Source organism: Pseudopodoces humilis, chromosome 11 (assembly GCF_049639895.1).
Source record: "Pseudopodoces humilis isolate 2021_Gansu_Grassland_sample_001 chromosome 11, ASM4963989v1, whole genome shotgun sequence".
NCBI classification, from domain to species: domain Eukaryota; kingdom Metazoa; phylum Chordata; class Aves; order Passeriformes; family Paridae; genus Pseudopodoces; species Pseudopodoces humilis.
In genome coordinates, this window is record NC_142210.1 from 6,189,505 (window position 1) to 6,208,184 (window position 18,680).

At 38.2% G+C, this 18,680-nt stretch overlaps 1 protein-coding gene across 2 annotated transcripts in view; it reads left to right on the forward strand.

The window, feature by feature from the left end:
* Positions 1 to 18,680, forward strand: part of GIGYF2 (GRB10 interacting GYF protein 2) — a 75,624-nt gene that overhangs the window by 15,181 nt on the left and 41,763 nt on the right. For both annotated transcript variants that reach the window (XM_014258291.2, XM_014258296.2), the window contains exons 5-8: positions 1,821 to 1,916; positions 6,893 to 7,001; positions 13,668 to 13,779; positions 14,326 to 14,366. In XM_014258291.2, the coding sequence (XP_014113766.1) occupies positions 1,821 to 1,916; positions 6,893 to 7,001; positions 13,668 to 13,779; positions 14,326 to 14,366 (358 nt within the window). The remainder of the gene's footprint in view (positions 1 to 1,820; positions 1,917 to 6,892; positions 7,002 to 13,667; positions 13,780 to 14,325; positions 14,367 to 18,680) is intronic.

An 18,680-nucleotide genomic window follows, 5' to 3' on the forward strand; every position in this document is an offset into this window, starting at 1 on the left:
GGTTAAACTCTCCTTGCAGCTGTGCAGATTTGCTTGCTTCAGTAGGATTTTATTTAATGTAGTGCATGATGTTATTTGATTCAGCTACAAAGTCAAGCAATAAATCATATGAGCAGATTATCTGAAAAAAACAAGAGGTCTCTATTTATCCCACTTCAAGTCAGTTCACTTTAGCAGGTAACTAGCCCAATGGGAGCAGTCCTCAGGTAGCTCATTTCTCTGGGAATCAGGACAGAAACGAGGACATGTAATGCATAAGAGCAGTATAGAAAATCAAGAACTTCCTTCAAACAAAGGTTCTCAGTGGTGTGAAAGATTATATAAAATTTCAGAGATATTTCAGGCAAATTATTAGTATATTTTGCAGTTGTAAACATTGAGTTTTTCTTTAGATGGTGACAGTGGTTGGTTTATTGTTGCAGCAGAGTTGGAAGTCTGAATTCCCCTGAGAGCTTAACCTCAGGGAGGGAGGGAGGGACTGCAAGAAATGACATCAAGATTGTGCCTTGAGTTTGAAATGGAGATGTACACACAGCTTCATGTTCCTGTCCTGTCTTGGCTGTGCTGACATTCTACAATGCTGGTAGCCTTGTGTTGCTTAAACATGGATTTAAGGGCACTGAATGTCAAAGATGTTGCTAAGTCTGTTAAGTGTGGTATAGCTTAAAGCCATGCTTGAGCATGCAGGATTGTCCTGTTCTACAGGAAACTGCGATTTAAATCTTGATGCTATGCTTGAATAGGTCAGCCAGTCAGAAGTCATTGTTTTTTGCAGTTTGTGTTTGTTATATCAGATGATGCTGAGACCTCTGCTCTTGGGGCTGATTCAGGACAGCCCCCAAATATCCTGTTACAGGACATTCTCTGATTGTTTTGAATGGTCCATAAGTATATTTTTTTCCTATGTGTTCACCAGAAGGCCGTTATGATTAGAGTATATCTTTCTTTTGATATCCACATTTTTGCAGGGTGTTGAGTGATTCTAGTTATGAAGACTGAGAGGACTCTTGACAGTCATTCTAGTCAGCTAGTAGGTGTCAGCAATGTTCTTAAGCTGTTGCATCTCTAACAGAGACTGACTGAAACCAGGCAGACTTCTGCTAGCATGTATCTAAATGAAAAAAAATGTATTTGGTGTTAAGAACTAAATATTTTTCAAGCAGTTGTCCATTGGCATAATTGGAGCTCACTTGGCTGTATGTAATTGGATGTTCTTGTCCACATTCTCATGGTCACATCTATGGATGGAGGTTCTGATTCAAAATTAGTGTTAAAATGTATTTGGATTTAAAGCATTAGTGTTCTCTAGTTAATCTATACATAGAGTCTCACTACTTGTCTTTATCTGTGTGGTTTTTTTTAGTTGGTTTGGTTTTGTTGTTGTTGGCTTTTTTTTTGCTCTCCTGGTTGGTTTTAAATTGGAGTTGCTTACTTTAAATCAAATGCCTCTGTGCTGTAGGTGGTAGTTTTGTTAATTAAAAATCTGGCTATAAAAATGTGTTGAAGTTAAAAGAAATAGTGTTTAATTTACCAGGTGAAATGCCACTTGATTCGAATTTCAGTTGCAGTGGTGTGTAAGTTTGAGTTCTGATATGTGGCCTTGTGGGTGGGTGATGCTTTGGATGCATTGTTTATAGAATTTTTTTTCTGAGGGTTGTAAATTTGCAGCAGTTATACCCACCCCCAACAAGAGTTACTGGAAGTTCTGGGTAGATGGAGACAGAGTTGGCAGAATAAAAACTCTTTTGAATCTGTGTGTAGAATAATCCCTTAAGTGGAAATACTTGGATGTAGTAGAATGCTCTTTTTCTTTCATATAGATACCTTCAGACCTTCTGGATAAGGAATTTTTGCCTATTTTACAAGAGGAGCCCCTGCCACCACTGGCACTTGTACCTTTTACAGAAGAAGAACAGGTATGTATATGTATTTTTTAAAAACTGTAGATTGATATTAATGTAAAGACATAATGAAGAGTATGAGAGTATGCTTCCATTAAGAAAAACAATAAAATTTGAGATTAGTAGGTCTCAGATTGTACTAGTCTGAAAGCAAACTAGCGGGAGATTCCAAGTCAGAACTACAATTTAATAGGAAAAATAAAATAAAGGCAATATACAGAAACCCTGCTTTAAAGTGACAGAGTGAGAATATCACCTGACACCCTGTTGGTCAGGGTGGTGGTAGCAGTCCGATTAAATGATGGCTGCATTCCTGTTGGAGTGATGAATGTGGTTTTGTTGAAGAGGTGATCCTGTAGAAAGATCTGTTCCTCTGGGAATCCAGTGGTAGTGCTCTCCTGGTGGTCTAAGCCTCAGATGATATAAAGGTAGGAAGGTTGGCTTCCTCCCCGTGGGAGGGGGGGTGTCTCACAGTGGGATGATGTAATCCTATGGTCATGGGAGACACTGATGGCCCATTAGCGGAGATAGTCCCCTGGAGGGAGTTATGGAGGAGAGAAAGAACATTACTTCACCTATTATAACAGCTTATGAAGATGACAATAGAATACATACATTTGGTTACACCTTTTCATTGTAACCTAGGACACAGAGAAAGAAATTATGAAAGCATACTGTGTCAGGATCAAGTTTAAATTCTATCTGTGCTCAGTTATTGTTTTAAATTTAAAAAAAAATATTTTCATCCAATGTTCTGTTGAAGGTAGACAGGTTGTTCAATCCAGGATCCATCTGGGATTCAATCTGTCTGGGAAGTGTTACCTATTGTTAAAATACTCCCCATTTTCAGATCAGTGACATTTTCTACAGTTTTTTACCACCTTCTCTTTGGTAACCAGAGAGTCACGGAAGTGGCTGAGTTCTGTAGCCTCAGTTTTGTGGTCTTTAGAGAACTGATGAAGTTTTTTGACTGTTAACATTTATTAAGAAGATGCAGTATTGTTAACTGCACTGTGAATATACAATTGCTTGTTTATCCCCTCCTTTGGTATCTATAGGTATATAGCCACATAGAGATGGATGAGAGTAAAAACAGACAGTCCATAAGGATTCCATTTAAAGGATGACTGATCTGGGTAGTTTGAAAGCTCTTGCTTAAATTTGATCCCTAATGGAGAAAACCACCTATCTTCTCTGGCTAAGTGCCTCTGACTTTTGACTCTGAACTGATTTCCTCTTTCTGGCTGTCAGAACTTTAGATTTTGCAGTTGCTCTCTGATTTGTCATGTTTCCTAGCACTTTTCTAACTTCATAATACTGTGGTTTGGTTTTTTTGTTTCTTTTGTAATAGGAAGCTGACTATTTTTATTGGCTTGAATAATTTGATTTTTGCAAGGGTGGGTAGTGTTACTATTTGTTTCTTAAGATATCAGAGCATCCTCCTTCCTTTGCCTGCCCCAGGCTGTTGTGTTTCTGAATTTTTCATTTTATTTTATGCCTGGGTGTGTTTTGGCATATCCTCTTCATCTCTTCCAGACTTCCTTTCTCTTCAGAGTTGGTCTGTATTTCTTGTGTCTCTGTAGAATGCTGTCTTTTCACACAAGATACTAATGGATTAGTTTTCAATCAGCAGTTACATTTGAGTTCACGTGGATACACTGTGAGCACTTTGTCATACTTAGTCTTAAAAGGCAACTGAAATTGAGACTATGCTTTTGTGGGAAGTCTTATTTTAGCTTCTGTTCTTGAGTAGGAAGAGAAAGGATTCAAGAGCAAGCCCCAGAAATGGTCAGCCAGATATACAGTGGCACACCTAAATGTTGAACCTTTGTGTAAATGTCTTTGGACATACTCTTTTGCTGATGCAAAAGAGTATGTCCAAAGTAGTTCTTCAGGAAGAACTACAGGCCTTTTGGAATATAAGGGGATGCTGACTTTTGGTGATTGTCAGGATACTCTCTGTGAGGAATAACAGGAGTTGAAGGCTGTGGTATTGAGAATATGATGAGATGAGATACAGATGAGATGGTAAGTGCTGCTGAGCTTCAGGGATAGATGTGGTCCTCTGCAGCGGTGCCCAGTATTTCACCAGTCTTGAAAGCCCCTGAGGAGTTGGTGTATACTGTCTCGTCTCTTTTTCCTGCTCCTTTTCACTTGTAATCATACAGGAGCCTTTAAGCAGCTTAACAAGTCTCTAAAATCTCTACAAAAATCATAATCTGAAAGAAGAGGTCCATATTCCCCTTTTAAGAAAACTTGTCCTTTAATGCTTTCTGGGGACCCAGAAGATGTGAACAACCTGGTTTTCCATGTCCTTTTTTTTCCCCCCTTTTCATGACTGATTTGAGGTACCAAGGGTTAGAAGTTAGAACTTCTGGTGTTTGTTCCCCATGACATAACATTGTTTATTGTTAAGAGTCATGTTCAGAAGTGATCTTGAGATGAATATTAATGGATTTGCTGCTTGCTGTGGCACAGGAAAGTTCTTGAAATTAAGATAGCCAAAAGAGAGTTTGAAAGACCTTTTTACCCCCTCAGTGAGCATTTAGGATAGAATTGTTGTCTCAGAACGTGAGGAGCAAGGCTTTGGGAGTCCTTAGAGGAGAGGCTGATCAGAACAGTGGTACTTTGGCATAGTGTCAGTTGCAGCTGAATCTGTCAGGATTAGTTTGGCCTTAGATTCAGAACAATTCCTGTTGTGTTATGCACCTGATGGCACTGCAGTTGTATGTGTACTATGGAAGGAGCTTGTCTCAACCTGATTTAAAGATGTATTATCTAGGGATGGATGACAGATCACGTCAGCTACATTAATTTAAACTTAAATGTGCTTAGTCTTGTAGTATTTAATTAGATACTTAAGGCTGCACTGTTCTGTCTAGCAGGACATGGACATGCTTTGGATGGAATTGCTGGTTCTTTTTATGTAAAATGTTGCTTTTCTGAAGATAAAGTTGTTGAGCTAACCTAGAGTTCCACTGATTCACCTAATGTAATGAAATACAATACATTTCTAATAATAGATTTATCTAAGATATGTTTGCAGGGTAGTCTGTGTTGAAGCAAAGAGGGTTTCTGCAGATGGCTTTAAAAGGGCTTTCCATCACAGAGCACTGGCAACGTGCAGCAAGTGTTCCTTTCTTTTCCCACTGCTCTCCTTTTTCCTATTTGCATTAGGGGAGAATTTGGTTGTCTTAATCTTACCAGCTTGCATAGTAAGGGAGGTTCAAACTCTTGCCGAATATAGTGGGGATCCTTTCGTGTCCTCCTTGGTTATTTTCCTGACATCTGCTTCATAAGACATCTTCATTTACTGCTAAAGCTGTTTGGCAGTGGCTTTGTTCTTTGGTGTGCATTGTCAGCATTGGTCATTGAAAGAATACAGTGATCAATAGTAGGGCAATTTTTGCTTTTTTGACTTTGCTTTATTATTGCTTACTGTGATCTTATCATGTAGGTTCTTACCACTATGCGTTCACTGCAGCTGACTCTATAGAGGGGAGGGAGAAGTTGCTCAGAATTCAGGCAGACAAGTCAAATTAAAAATGAATTGGAAAAGAAAATCAGATTATTATTTTGTTCTTACAGGAAGAATAAGCCATAAAAAAAAGAGAGGAATCTCCTGTGTAAGACAATGATTATGATAAACAGCTTAAATATATTTTTTTAGTGAGGTATTTTAGTGCTTCACAAAAAACCAGAAGTATCAACACCTGGAAAGGTCACCAGCGTTAGCTCAGAGGCGGATGGAGAGGTGGCTCCTTTTGACTTGCCGTTGAAATAGTTGCTTTAAACTTTAAGAGCTGGCTCAGAAAACAGACTTACTGGAGGCTGACCTTGCTTTTTTGCCATGCATGACTGCATTTTTTTCCCCTCAAGTCTAATTAGTTACGAGTTCTCTCTTGAAGGAAGATCTACTTTTATAGGGAGCATATATCAAGCAGTTTCTGAAATGCTTCTGTAATGTATTAAAACTCCTGTTGGCTTTGATCTTGGTGATTTAGATTTTAAATAGTATATAATCATTTGTCTCATTGTTCTCTGAAGACTTTCAAAGTAATAGTAATTCAGATGAGTTGATGTAAGCACCTTGGCTTTAAGTTACTTTCAAGAAGCCTGATATAACAGCTGTTTGGAGTCCTTTGCAATCTTATTATTCAAAACTTACGCTCAGAAAGCATGTGTCAATTCAGGTTTACTTGTTAATGTTTCTGAACATGCTTCAGAGCTCTTTGGTCCAGATTTCCAAGTATTTGTGCTCAGAGAATAGTGTCAGAGTTGGTTATATTTATCCTTTCTTTATTGAAATAGCTTTTTCTTTAGCAATTGTTTTATATTAAGCTAAAGTTGATTTTTACTGGTGTTTATTTTCTTATGAAAATGAGTATCACTTAAATTTCAGAAGCCTTAAGTACACTTAGTTTTTCCTAAAAAATATGTTACTCTTGTGATATTTAGAGAATAAAAGAAGCCTTATTTCTGCAAAGGAGAAGGTAAGTAAAGTAGGTATATATAATTTTATTCAAATTCTTTTGGTCTTTACATGTTCCTTCTTTGCTTAAGAAGTAAGTTTAGAATTGGTATGAATTATTGGTGTCAGGTATAGGTAGGTGCCAGTCTCTTTTTGTGGCAGAATGTGTGTTTAACACTGCTTCAACTCTGATGGCTTCTGTGCTGGCATCACCTGATAAAGGAGTAGGTGTTCAAATGCTTACCTCAGAACATAGAAATCTCAGCTAAGTAACTTGGAAATGATAATATTGTCCAAGATCCTTTTATAGACTGCTTTGGCTGCTCATGTGTGCATGGAATCCTTTTCCTTTTCCAGTGTTAATTGTAGAGAATTTGTAATGAAAACAAAGTCAAATTTAAGATAATGGTAAATGTTTCTGTTTTTTCTTTTTGTTTCGTTGGTTTTTTGTGTATTTGTTTGTGGCTTTTTGTGAAGGTTTTTCCAGTCAAATCTGACCATGACTCTTTCTTCTTGGCAGAGAAATTTCTCGATGTCTGTAAACAGTGCTGCTGTCCTGCGGTTGACGGGACGTGGAGGAGGAACGGTGGTAGGGGCTCCTCGAGGTCGAAGTTCCTCTAGAGGTCGAGGTGAGCTGCCGGTGGGATCTTCTGCAGTGGATCCAGGTGATCCAGGTCAAAGAGATATTAAGTGGAGCTTGGCTAGAGCCATGTGTTCTCATGCCCAGTTTCTTTTCGCTTAAAGCTCTGAAACATTTCCAACAAGATGGTGCTTGAGAATTAATATTGTGTTTAGTGATGATTCTCCACATCTTAGCGTGCAACTGGTATCTCTGTTATAAGCCTTTGCCAGGTTGGTGGGTGGGAAAGCAAAAGGGAAAGATGGTTTTGGGGTGGAATATGAAATTCTTTGGTTCAAGATTGTTAGAAATAACTTTATTAAAAGTATAAAAATTTGTAGGGAGAGGGTAGAAAAAAAATTTATGAATGTGTTTAAAATATCAAGGTTGTAGTAGGTTGTGTTCAGTGTTCTGAAAAGCCATCTTCATTTGTTAACATCCTGAGCATAAACAGTTAATGGAAATATGTAATTGAATTTGGGAGATGTTTGAGTCTTTCCAGTTTTAGTGCATCGTTGTAGTTGATGTCTCATGCAGGATCATCTCAAACGATTACAAATGAATGGAGAAAATGTCCTGAAGCCGTATTGCTAAAGTCAAATCAAATTGTTAAACCCAGAATTGATCTTAGCAATTCCCTTTCAATGTGTGTATTTTTGTGAACTCTTATTTGGGGGGCTTTATATATAAATATGATGGGTTGCATTTAGAATATTGGGAAGCTAGTGACTTGGAAATACTGAGTAAATGATCTTGTAACCTCTGTCTTTACAGGTGCTTAGGTGAGGTTTCTCTTAGAGCCCTTTTGAATTTAATTCTACATGTCCTTAATGGGTGATATTTTCAATAAAGTCTTCAGAAAGTACTTCATAAATAATTACATGCTTGACCAGAATTTTGCTATGACTTAACGCTTTTTCTTATTTCTGTTCTCATTCCTTAATCTTGCTTTCTTTTTAGTTTACATCTCTCAGATATTTGTAAATTGTTGTGGTTGCTTCCCAGCTAAGATACAAATTTAAAGCTTTATGAGACTATCACTAGATTTTCCTGTTGCTTCCCCTTTGTTTGCCAATGTATTTGCTCAAATACTCAGGGTTTCATTAAAAAGTGTGCATGTATATAGATGTGTGTACTCATTGGGGAGTTATTGTTTTTTTGTTTTATTTTAATGTATGCACTTATGTTTCACTTTGGCTTGGAATACATGTATTGGCTAGGTTTTTTTACATGCATCAAGACTTAATTCTGCAAATTAAATTATTTCTGCTTAAAATTTGGTGATTTGAGATCATACACCTACTAGTGTGCTCTCTAGTTTCAATATCAAGATACTTGGACCATTTCTAATTTGGCAAACCCCTTACTTTGCTTTCTTTTTTCAAATTTCTCTTTGTTTTCTTGCTGCACTACTAAGAATGTCATCCTTATGCAGTGAGCAGTGGGTTGTTTTTTAATTGCCCCACTAGTTTCAATGAACTTGTAAGGCTGAATGTGGCAGAATATGGCTTCTAATTCAGTAATTCTGTTATTGAATCTACTTGTATTTATGACTGTTTGGAAGTAGTTTGATTCCTTACCATTTAGTGGACAGAACTTAAAATGTACACAGTATTAAGACTGTTTGAAAGCTGCTGCATGTATTCATGGTTTCCCATAGTTCATTTTTAAGATTTGTTAAGAAATACTAGCAAGAACTTTGTTGCAAAATTAATCCTTTTCACTTCCTTTTTTGTTTTATCATAATTTGATCTTTTAATGTGTTGGAATTGTTATATGGTGTACTTGTTAGGCTGCTCTGACTAAGCTGTAAAGGATGCATTTCTGCAGTAAATTTCTCCAGCTTTCTGAGCTTTCCTTCTTTCTGGTTACTGCTTGTTTCTTCCACTCTTCCCTTCCTCCCATGAGCAATTAGTGCTGGGTTCTAGGCATGATGAGTCTTCCCAAAGTTTCTATGTTTCAGCAAAGAAATTAAGGTTTCTGCCAGGACAAAACGGTACCATTTTCATAATTACACACATGATGCTGTTTTAGCCAAGGACTTCTTTCCTGTAGTTATTTATGAAAATTCCATATAGGACTGTTGACATTTACAAAAGTGTTGCTTCTAAGTAGCAGGCTTTAAATGCAATTTTGTTTTTTCAAGTTACAGTGAAAAGGACTTGAAATTTCTTGGGAGTTTGTTCACTAAATGAGCTGCCTCACTTAACAGTTGGAAAACATTTTTATCACACTGCAAAATTGCCTGGGTTCAAAAGGTTTTCTGGTGTTTTTCATGAACTTTAGACAATTGTATGCAGCAAAGCTGCTGCTGAGTCAGTGTGGGCTTCAGCTTTACCAAAATGAGATTTCTGTCTTGAAGGGACTTGCACCACAGTAACTTTATAGAGGAATTTGCATGTGTGATTAGATTTGTTAATGAAGTTCCCTGACTGAGGCACAAATCACGGAATTGTGTTCCAGCATTTGAGAGCACGAGAGGCAATCCGTGGTAGATTAGCAAGGGAAAAAAATGCTGGTAAAGGAGTCTTACGGGTAGAACTCTAAATGGGATTCACTTACCAGTATTTAAAACTGAAAGATAACGCTCAATAAATATTTTCTGGGTAGTCACCCCAACTTTTACTGACAATGGTCATGTTGTGATGATGAGAATGTGGTTACTATGTGGATGTTGCTTTGATTTTTAGTCTGTTTTTTAGTTTTGTTGGGTTTTTTTTAAAAGAAGTTGTAGTCTCTGAAGAAACCAAGTACTTGCACGTGACTCTTTTCTAATTGACTTGTTTTCCTGGGAGCTCCCTGTGGTGTGCCATTAAGCCCTGTGCTTTGTGCTGGCAGGACTGGAATGTCAACATTCATGAATAAGAGCCTCAGATGAGGAGAGATTTAAATAGTCCCTGGAATGGGCTGTAAGCTTACAGACACCTTGTTTTGTAGCTGTTCTCCCTTTTGGTTAAGACTGTTAAGAAGGGTCCTTTGCTTCCTATTAGAGCTCTTTCCCCACCCACCCTCTTTGCCCTTTGTAAGCTGTTTTTGCTGCTGTTGGAAAGTGTGTCAGTGGCGTAAAAGTGTAATGTTTGCATATCTAAATAGGAGTAGTTGCACTATAGTTATTCCATTTTTCCCAAACAGTATTATGGTTGTGATTGTAGATCCTGAACTCCAGTTATACTGTAATTTCATGAATTTGCTTCTTGCATTCTGTGGGGTTTTTTTTTTTGGTTTTTTTTGGTTTTTTTTGTTTTTGTAATGACAATTAGAATGACAATTTGTGCTGCTTCTTCTCTTGCTTGTGTCTTATATTTTTACTTAAATTCAAACTTGTCTATTTTTCAGGTTAGAGACTTAGCTGTTCTGATTGCACTGTCCAGTGGGTTGATGTCCTCATCCTGAGGTTTTTGAGAAATTATTGAAATACAAATTACACATTTGTTCCACTCGATTATTAAATGGAAAGGTTTACTGGCATTTATTGAGTTTGCATTCAGTACTTTGTGCAACATACGCACTTAGTCTGCTGCTTGTGTGCCAGGTATTTTTTTTTCACAAGTGGCATTCTATTTAAAATAAGCCAAGGAATGCAGAAGCAGCATGTCAAATGGTGTGCTTACACGTGTTTTATCCTCTCTGTAGACATTTCTTGTGCATTCTGTGACCAGCATTACTGTGCCTTAGTGTGCACTTTCAGGTCAGACCCCCCACCCACAGTAGTTGCTGGATGACTGACTTTGCACACCACAATTTCCCTTGACTGGCTACTTCTCTTCTGTGGCTTGATAGGATCTGTTTGATGCTTCCTACACTGTGGTCTGCTTGGTGTCTGCTGGGGCTGCACATGCACTTCTGCTTGGCACTGATGGATGGGCCCATGTTGTTTTTACACATGGATGGGGTGGCAACACAGCCAGGGCAGAGGTGTCTTCAGTAGTCCTGTCCAGTATTATGGAGTGTCACGGCAGCTGAGTGCTGTGACCCCACAGGCAGCCTTAACCTGAATGCCTAAGATCAATTGTTTAGACATTTTGTAAGGTTATCTTTTAATACAGACCATTTGGTGACTATTGGCCACAATATGGGAGTGGTGAGTTGGGGGAGGTTTTTCAGGCTGTGATTTCACACACTTTTAAATGGCCATAAGCCATGCTGCTGGTAAAACAACTGATTCTTGCTTTTGTTTGGGACACTTGCTTTATTTGCTGGTGATATGGGACATTTCACCAGCATTCTGGCTGTGGTAGTGTGTGTCTACTCCCAGCAGGCAGCATGCACTCACCCTTGCTCACCCTGTAAGGGGAGCACTGCGTGCTGCTGCTCACTGTACAAGCATGCTTTATTTTTGTTGGGAAAATGTATGCAACTTACCACCTCTGCTACCTCAGAGACAGGAGATGAGTCAGTGCCTTTGTTCTGTTTTGACTCTATGAACTACTTTTGTTTTATTATCTCTTGTGAGAGGAAAGGAGAGAGCTTTCCTGTAGTGAATAAATTAGGCAAAGATTGCTATTGCATGAGCTGCTGAAACTTTTCTGGCTTTTATTTGCAAAGAATAAAACCTTGGAGTCCTTTTCCAGGATTTTTGCGGACTCATAATGCTTTAACTAGATAAATACCATGCTATTTTTGATGTTGTATCACCTCTTCCTGTTTCTTGCCTTTGCAGCTTGTTTTACACTTGTGACTATGGTCAACCTTGTAGTATCAGACTTGCCATAGCGAAGGTGTTCCTAATAACTCTCATAGGTCTGATGCTCATTTCTCTTCTCTTACCTTAAATGCTCAGTCAGCTCCTCTGCCTGCCCCTGAGTTTGTGTAAAAACAGCTACACTGATTATGGCATAGGTGTGCTCAACTCCATAGTGTCCATTATGTAGCAACAGCCAAAAGAAGGCATCTTGGCAAGAGAGTAAGGACTGGGAAAAACACAAAGGTGAAGAGGCTTAGCTGCCAGTTGTTTGCAGCTCAGCGTATTTCCTGAACCAGATGTGGTCTCTGTTAAGGAATTTTGTTCATCTTTTTTGAGTTTGTCCAAATTTCATCTGAACTTAAGCATCCTCAAAATTCTGTGGTAAGGAAGGCTGCATGTCTGTGATTCTGGGAGATCTGCCACTGATCTGCTTTGCTGGTGATAAACCAGAATAGGTTTCTCTAAAGAGGATGTTAAAATTGTTCCTTATACACCCTGCAACCTGTTCTGCCTGATACAAAGGCAGTTGTGTATTTAAAGACCCCGACTGGATTATCTGTGGATCACTTTTCTTTTTCTCTGCCTGAAAAGCAACTTTCTGCCCTTTTCTTCTGCTACCCCTTCTAAGAGATTTGGTATAGAATAGTAGAGAAACTGTTACAACTGTCTCGTTTATTTCAAATTTTTCTAGTCATAAGATTCTGAAACATGGTATGATTCCTTGATGCTTCCAGGTGACTTTAGATTTTAAATGTAGAGGCTTTTTATTACTACTTTCTTCAGAAGACTATAAGAACTGCAGTCCATTCTTAAGGTGTTTGTGTCCTGTTTCATTTGGTCATTCTGTCTTACTCCTGCAGATCCCTGGCCAGGTTTACATCTTGTGCTTTGAGGTGTTTTTTTCTTTGAAGCCAGGAGGGGAGAAATATGAAAAGATTGATGTTTGAAATACTCACCCAGCCCAGAATTCCTGTTACCAGATGCTTTTTAGGTTCTAGAAGTTGACTGTAGAGACTGCACATGTATGTAGGCAAGGCATTATCCTGACAACTAGCTGATAGATTGATTGATAGAGAAGATTGTTCATCTTCTTCCCATGAGATCTTGAAATGGTAAATTAGCTGATTAGAAACCTGCCATTTCTTCTGCTAGAGCACTGTGTGAAGCAGTGTTTATCTTTTGTAAATCTGGAAACTTCACCCCAGCCATTAATCTAACCAGTGCTGGAAGTTGTTTTGAAGGGCTGGGGATATATGTGGGTTTTGTTTTTTTTGTTCTGTGGGGCTTGTCTTTTACCCGAACCACCCTATGCCTTCTCAAGCCCTGAAGATGTGCTTTGCCATGATTTGCTTGAGGATATGTCTGCAGCTTTTTGGCTTGAAGCTTGGTACTTCATATCTGCCTATAGAGAATCATTTACTGAAAAGGTCAGTAGGATCATTTTTAATCTAGAGCTAATGTTCTTCATTCTGACCTGCCTAATAGCCATCCTGTGATCCTTCTTTCTTCCCACTGATTCTGGGGGAGATTTTTGCTGGCAGTCACTAGAGCTTAATAGTGGTGATGCTTCCTTCTCCTATATGACCTTTGACAGCAGTAATTAGGAGTACATCCACAGTGCAGTGCCATTATACTGGAGTTTGCTGTTAGAAGTAATCTGACTTTTGTGTGTGAAGCACACGTGTAATGTGGATGTTGTGTGAACAATGCATACTTTACTTGGTAATTTCTCTTGGGTAAGTATCTGTGTTTTTCTGCATCATATTTATTTCAGAATTGTTTGCTTGTTCTGTCTGGTCTTGCACTTCTTGATAAGAATTTTTGCATAAGACTCTTTCTTCAGTCGTTCCTTTTTCCTTTTGTCCCAGATAATTTCACTGGGGCTTAAGACTGCAAGATTAGTTCTCAGGGACACCAGGAAACGGAAACCTACCTGATTCTTTCAACTTCTATTATTATTTATACAAACACTTGTGTTTTTTGTCTTTTCAGGCAGAGGCCGAGGAGAAAGCGGTTTCTACCAAAGAAGTTTTGATGAAGTGGAGGGTGGATTTGGGCGAGGAGGGGGCAGGGAAATGCACAGATCACAGAGTTGGGAGGAAAGGTAACAGAACTCTAGCCCTTAAAGTTTTTTACACACATCTGTTCAGCTTCCATTTGTGCCTTTTGACTTCATAAAAACACTTTAGGAAAGGTGATTAGTTATATCTGTGAGTAAAGTGTCCGAATTTCTAAGATGGAATCTAACACAGTAATGTTTCTTGAGGCTCTGGAGAAAGTAAAAGAACATTTCTTGTAAAGAATTTTTCTGCCGAGTTCCTGGGAAGAAGGAGCTAACTACTTTAAGAGAACATAAATTACAACAGTTGCAGTGGAAGTGCTGGTGCTAAGGATTTGCTTCAGTTTTAGTCTTGACATTGTTCAGTATTTAGGGGCACATTTGAAAACATACCCAGTTCCCAAGGGCCGTGTGTGTATTGATGCTCCTGAAAATTTCAGTTGTCACTTGGACCTCTAAAGGTACTGTCCATCAAGCTCCAATTTTAAAAAAGTTCCCACCAAGTAAAGAAAACCTGCAAAACCTATACCTAAAATGAGTTTTTGGAGTAGTTCCACACCCTTATTTGAAACTTCTATTCTGCCTTTCTAGGGGAGACAGACGCTTTGAAAAACCAGGGCGAAAAGATCCAGGTATGGTTTTGTTACTGTGTGGGCAGAAAATGGGAGGGAGGAGCAGGGTGTGTTTGGGGGAAGGGACCTGTACATATATCAACCTTTCTTATTGCTCCAGGTATACTGTTGATACAAGATTCAAGTGCCAGGTTGCTAAGTGTGTTCTCAAAGTGCTGTTTCTCCTACTTTGTGTTGTTCTTAGTATTAAATGTAGTAGATAAGAAACATGTGGAGTAAGAAGGTTCTGCTTATTTAATTAAGTTGTGATGTCTACAACTGGAACTAAGTTTCTGTACCTCTGTGAAAGAAGCCTTTGCTGATGAACAGGCGTGCTGTGGTAATACGCCTTTAATCAGTGCAGCTTTAAACATTCCTGGTGTGGGCTGTTTTGGTACTCAGGACTTCTTGACCATTTGAACTTTAATATTTTTGAACGCTTACTAGTGTGAGAGAGATCCCAGCAGTGTCCTGAGGTTCCCATGCTGATGGATTTACTGTTGATCAAATTAGTTAAGTCATCATCTGAACCTCCTGTTCAGTCTGGTTATCTGCTCTTCTGTCTCTTGTTCCTCCACTATTCTGGTTCTGAAATGCTTCACACTGGCTAGATGTTCTTTAATTATGGCCCAATACATCTGAACATCCAACCAAAATTGAGTTGGAATGGGTTTGTCATCTTGGAGATGAAACAGACATTCTAAGGGTGGTGAGAACATCGGGGCAGCTCTGGCTATCTGGGAGCTTCAGTGACTTTTGCTGTGTGGGCTCATCTGTTGCTTGTTCTCTGGTACGCCCATTCTCTTTCTCCATGGCATGTTTCCATGTGCATGAAGCACATCTGTGCCTGCTGAGAGGTTTTCTACTAGTAAGAGCTTACTGACGATGTGTCTTCTCTATTTAGGACCCAAGGAATCTTTGGCTTTGCTAAAGGAGTTTTGGCTTCATATCTTCCTTGGTAATATGCTGAGAAAGCATAGATTAGAAGAGATAATTGCAGGTTGAATTTAAAGACAAACTCAAAGATATCTAATTGCCATTAGAAGTTGACAGGAATTTTAATCCCTGTGTAGCTGTTAGTATTGCATTAAGAGTAGCATAAGTTGCCATATTTATAATTTTATGTGTGATCATGCTGACACATCCCATAGGAGTTTGCTTTCAAAGCCCTTCCAGTCTTCTTTCTGTATAGGAATTGATATTAACAGCTTCTAAAGAGTGCTATTTTTTTTCTGCTTGTTAAGTTGAATGTCGACACAAAATTAACATACGTATGTTTTCTGCATTGTTCAAATTCTGCACAAATTATCAAAATAATTTGATACTGGTCAGAGATTGAGCAGTTTTAAATGTCAGTAGTGAAGCTTCGAACTTTCCGTGTATCTTTATATTTAGAAATTTTTAAAGAAAAAAATGAAAATAGGATAAAGTAAGTACTACTGAGATTTCAAGACTGCATTTTTTACAAAAGAAAAATGGATGTAGAGGTAGTATCTACTACAGTTGATTTATTTATTTAGCTCCTTGATGTTGTGATTAGAAATACAGCTATTCCAATTTCAGGTTATAGAATACACCACATTTCTTATAAAGATGGAAAAAAATATTACATATTGGTATAGGATCAGATGTATTTCTCAGTTGAAATTGAGGACAATTTACAGTGTGCAAAATGTCCTTACAGAAGTTGACTTCTGCCAGAGGATAATCTGCAGCTAGTGTAGAGCATTTTGTGTTTATAGCAACTGCTAGTGATCAGGGCTATTGAATGCATCTTCTTCCAAGAACTGTTCCCTAGGGAAGATGGTGTCCTTGATGCAATTTGTTGGAAGCTCATTGTGAGAGATGAAGTGCTTATTCTCAAATTATGAAGCTTTTTGAGTACCTAATTGCTCTTCTTTAGTGTCTTGTATTTCTCTCCTAGTCAGTATGAGGCAAAAGACCTTCAATCTTTCTGAAGTTTCATTATAAAAATATTGTTTTAACTATAGCATTGCTATGCTAGAGGTTAATGTTGCAGTAGGTGGGAAGACCATTTCTCTCCCCTTTACTTCCAAAGACAGATAAGGTGGAGAGCACAGAAATATTGATAGAAAGTGTTGGTCTATTCGGACTCAAGCCTTGGTTAATTACAAGTAGTTATTGTATGTAATGGCTTCCCAATGACAAAATATCTTGAGTGTGAGAGACTGATACAGATGTGCCAAAAGAAGTCCCGGGTTAATAGCAAGCACTAGTATCCACACAGAGCTATGGAAGTAGAAAGGAAAGGAATTGACATACAGATTATAATTCAGGATCACATGCTTTACCAGATGCCTGTACTGGTTTCTGTTACCTTGGTTAAACTCCTTAGTTTAGGATTTTATTCTAGAATTTTACCATGCTTCAGTTTTTCCTTGCTGTTTCATAGGGCCTTAGATTCAGATTACATAATTTACTGAGTTGCCAACTTTTTCATGTTCTTTGTTGTGGATGATCCCATTAGAGAATTAAGAGATCAAATATTTTAAACATTTCTGGATATTTGTAATGGAGAACACTGCAAGAACCCTCAATTAAAAATCAAGAGATTAAAAAAGTAATAGAAATTTAACAACTTCTTCTCAAATATGATCAGTATGCTGTTCTTAAAAATTAATGATTGCTTTTTCAGTGGTCACAACAGTTTGCAAGGTCACATTTGACTGATTCTCAGCATAAGCAGTATCTGTTCCTGGTTTCAGCATGCAGATTGAAGATGCACAAAGTATTTGCAAGTTTCTGTTGCAGATTGTCACAGTTTTGACAGACTTCACTTAGAACCCAGATTGTTTCTGGAAGGCTGAGGCCATTAGCAAAGAAAATGAGCAAGTTGCTTTCTTGAGCATGTCTGTCTCTTCACAAAAGCTGCTTAATTTTCTGTGCAGCCTCCTGACTAATACCAGCTTAGTAGATGAAGGGATTTGATTAGTTACCAGCAGTTACAAACTGAAGTGAATAATTGTTATGTAGTTGAAACAAACCTGTTAGTAAGTCAGTTGTAGAACCTGGTTGAGTTCTGTTTAATGTGTGGGCTTTGGTTAGGTTCAGAAGACTTGAATATAAAAGGTGTGTTCAAGTTGTTATAAAAAGGATGTTGAATTTCTTTGTATTGTACTTTCCCTCACTCTGCTTGTCTTGTTCTCCTGCCATGCCTTGCTGGCAGGAGGTGCATTCACAGAAGGTTCATCACCAGTTTGCTCTTACTGTGTTAAACCATGGAGTTGGTGCATCAGAATCCATTAGCAATTTTCCTAGGCTTCTACTCCAATTTGGACCATAGCATATTTCCAGTACTTTCAGACATCCATCATTCACCACTTCTCTGGAACTGTAAAAGCAACTTTAATGTATTTTCTGCCCTTGTTGTGAAGTAACTGCACAGTTCTTTATCTGATTTGCTTCTGCAGTATCATTCAGCTTTGCATTCCAAAATCTAATATTTGAAGATTGCATTTAGCATATACTAACAACACATTTTTTCTTTATACTTGCTGTTGTACTCCCTTTTAAACCAAATCTATAAAGAGAATTATTTTAAAACCAGGACAACTATAAAGTATCAAGTCATGTAGAAATCAAACAAAACAGCTCACATTTTATTAGATGAGAATTGAAATTAGAAATAGCTTTGTATAACTTTGGCTCTAAATCATGAGATTATAGTCCCATGTGATATATGGGAAAAACAATGCCTCACCCAGAATACTGTCAAACAGAATACTCAGTACCTCACACAGAATGCTGCCCTATTTCAGCATTGATATGGGAGTCTGTTCTCCTGGTCTTGCACTAGTTTTTAATTTGTAGGACTCTTATCAATGTCTTATATTGACAGAGAATGTGGGAAAAATGCAAGAAATAATTAAAAATTATTGGTGTTGACACATGGGTGGAAAAGGGCTCTTTAAACTGTGTATGAATAAACAACTAAACAGACTGTAATGAAAAGGGATGAAGGCAGTATAACTTGATAGTGCTGCTCTCCAAGCTCCACCATAGTCATGAATGCTTGTCCATAGAATTCAGTTCAAAAAAGATTTTGGGAGTGTCTGTGATAAATCAAATCCGAAGTCTGCAATGGGGGAAGGCAGCAATTGAACTATTTTGGAATGAGAGCTCAGTTGGAGCAAAAATGTGGCCCTTCTGCCTCTTTCCCCAACTGTGTGTGGAATGCTTCTGTGGGGTGGCTCTCCATTTTCCCAAACCCTAAACCAAAGTAGCTTTTTTGCCTACCCTGTTTGGGTTATGAACACACTTCAGTGAACAGTTTTGTGACTTGAGAATTCAGTTTAAGCTACCATCAGATAGCTT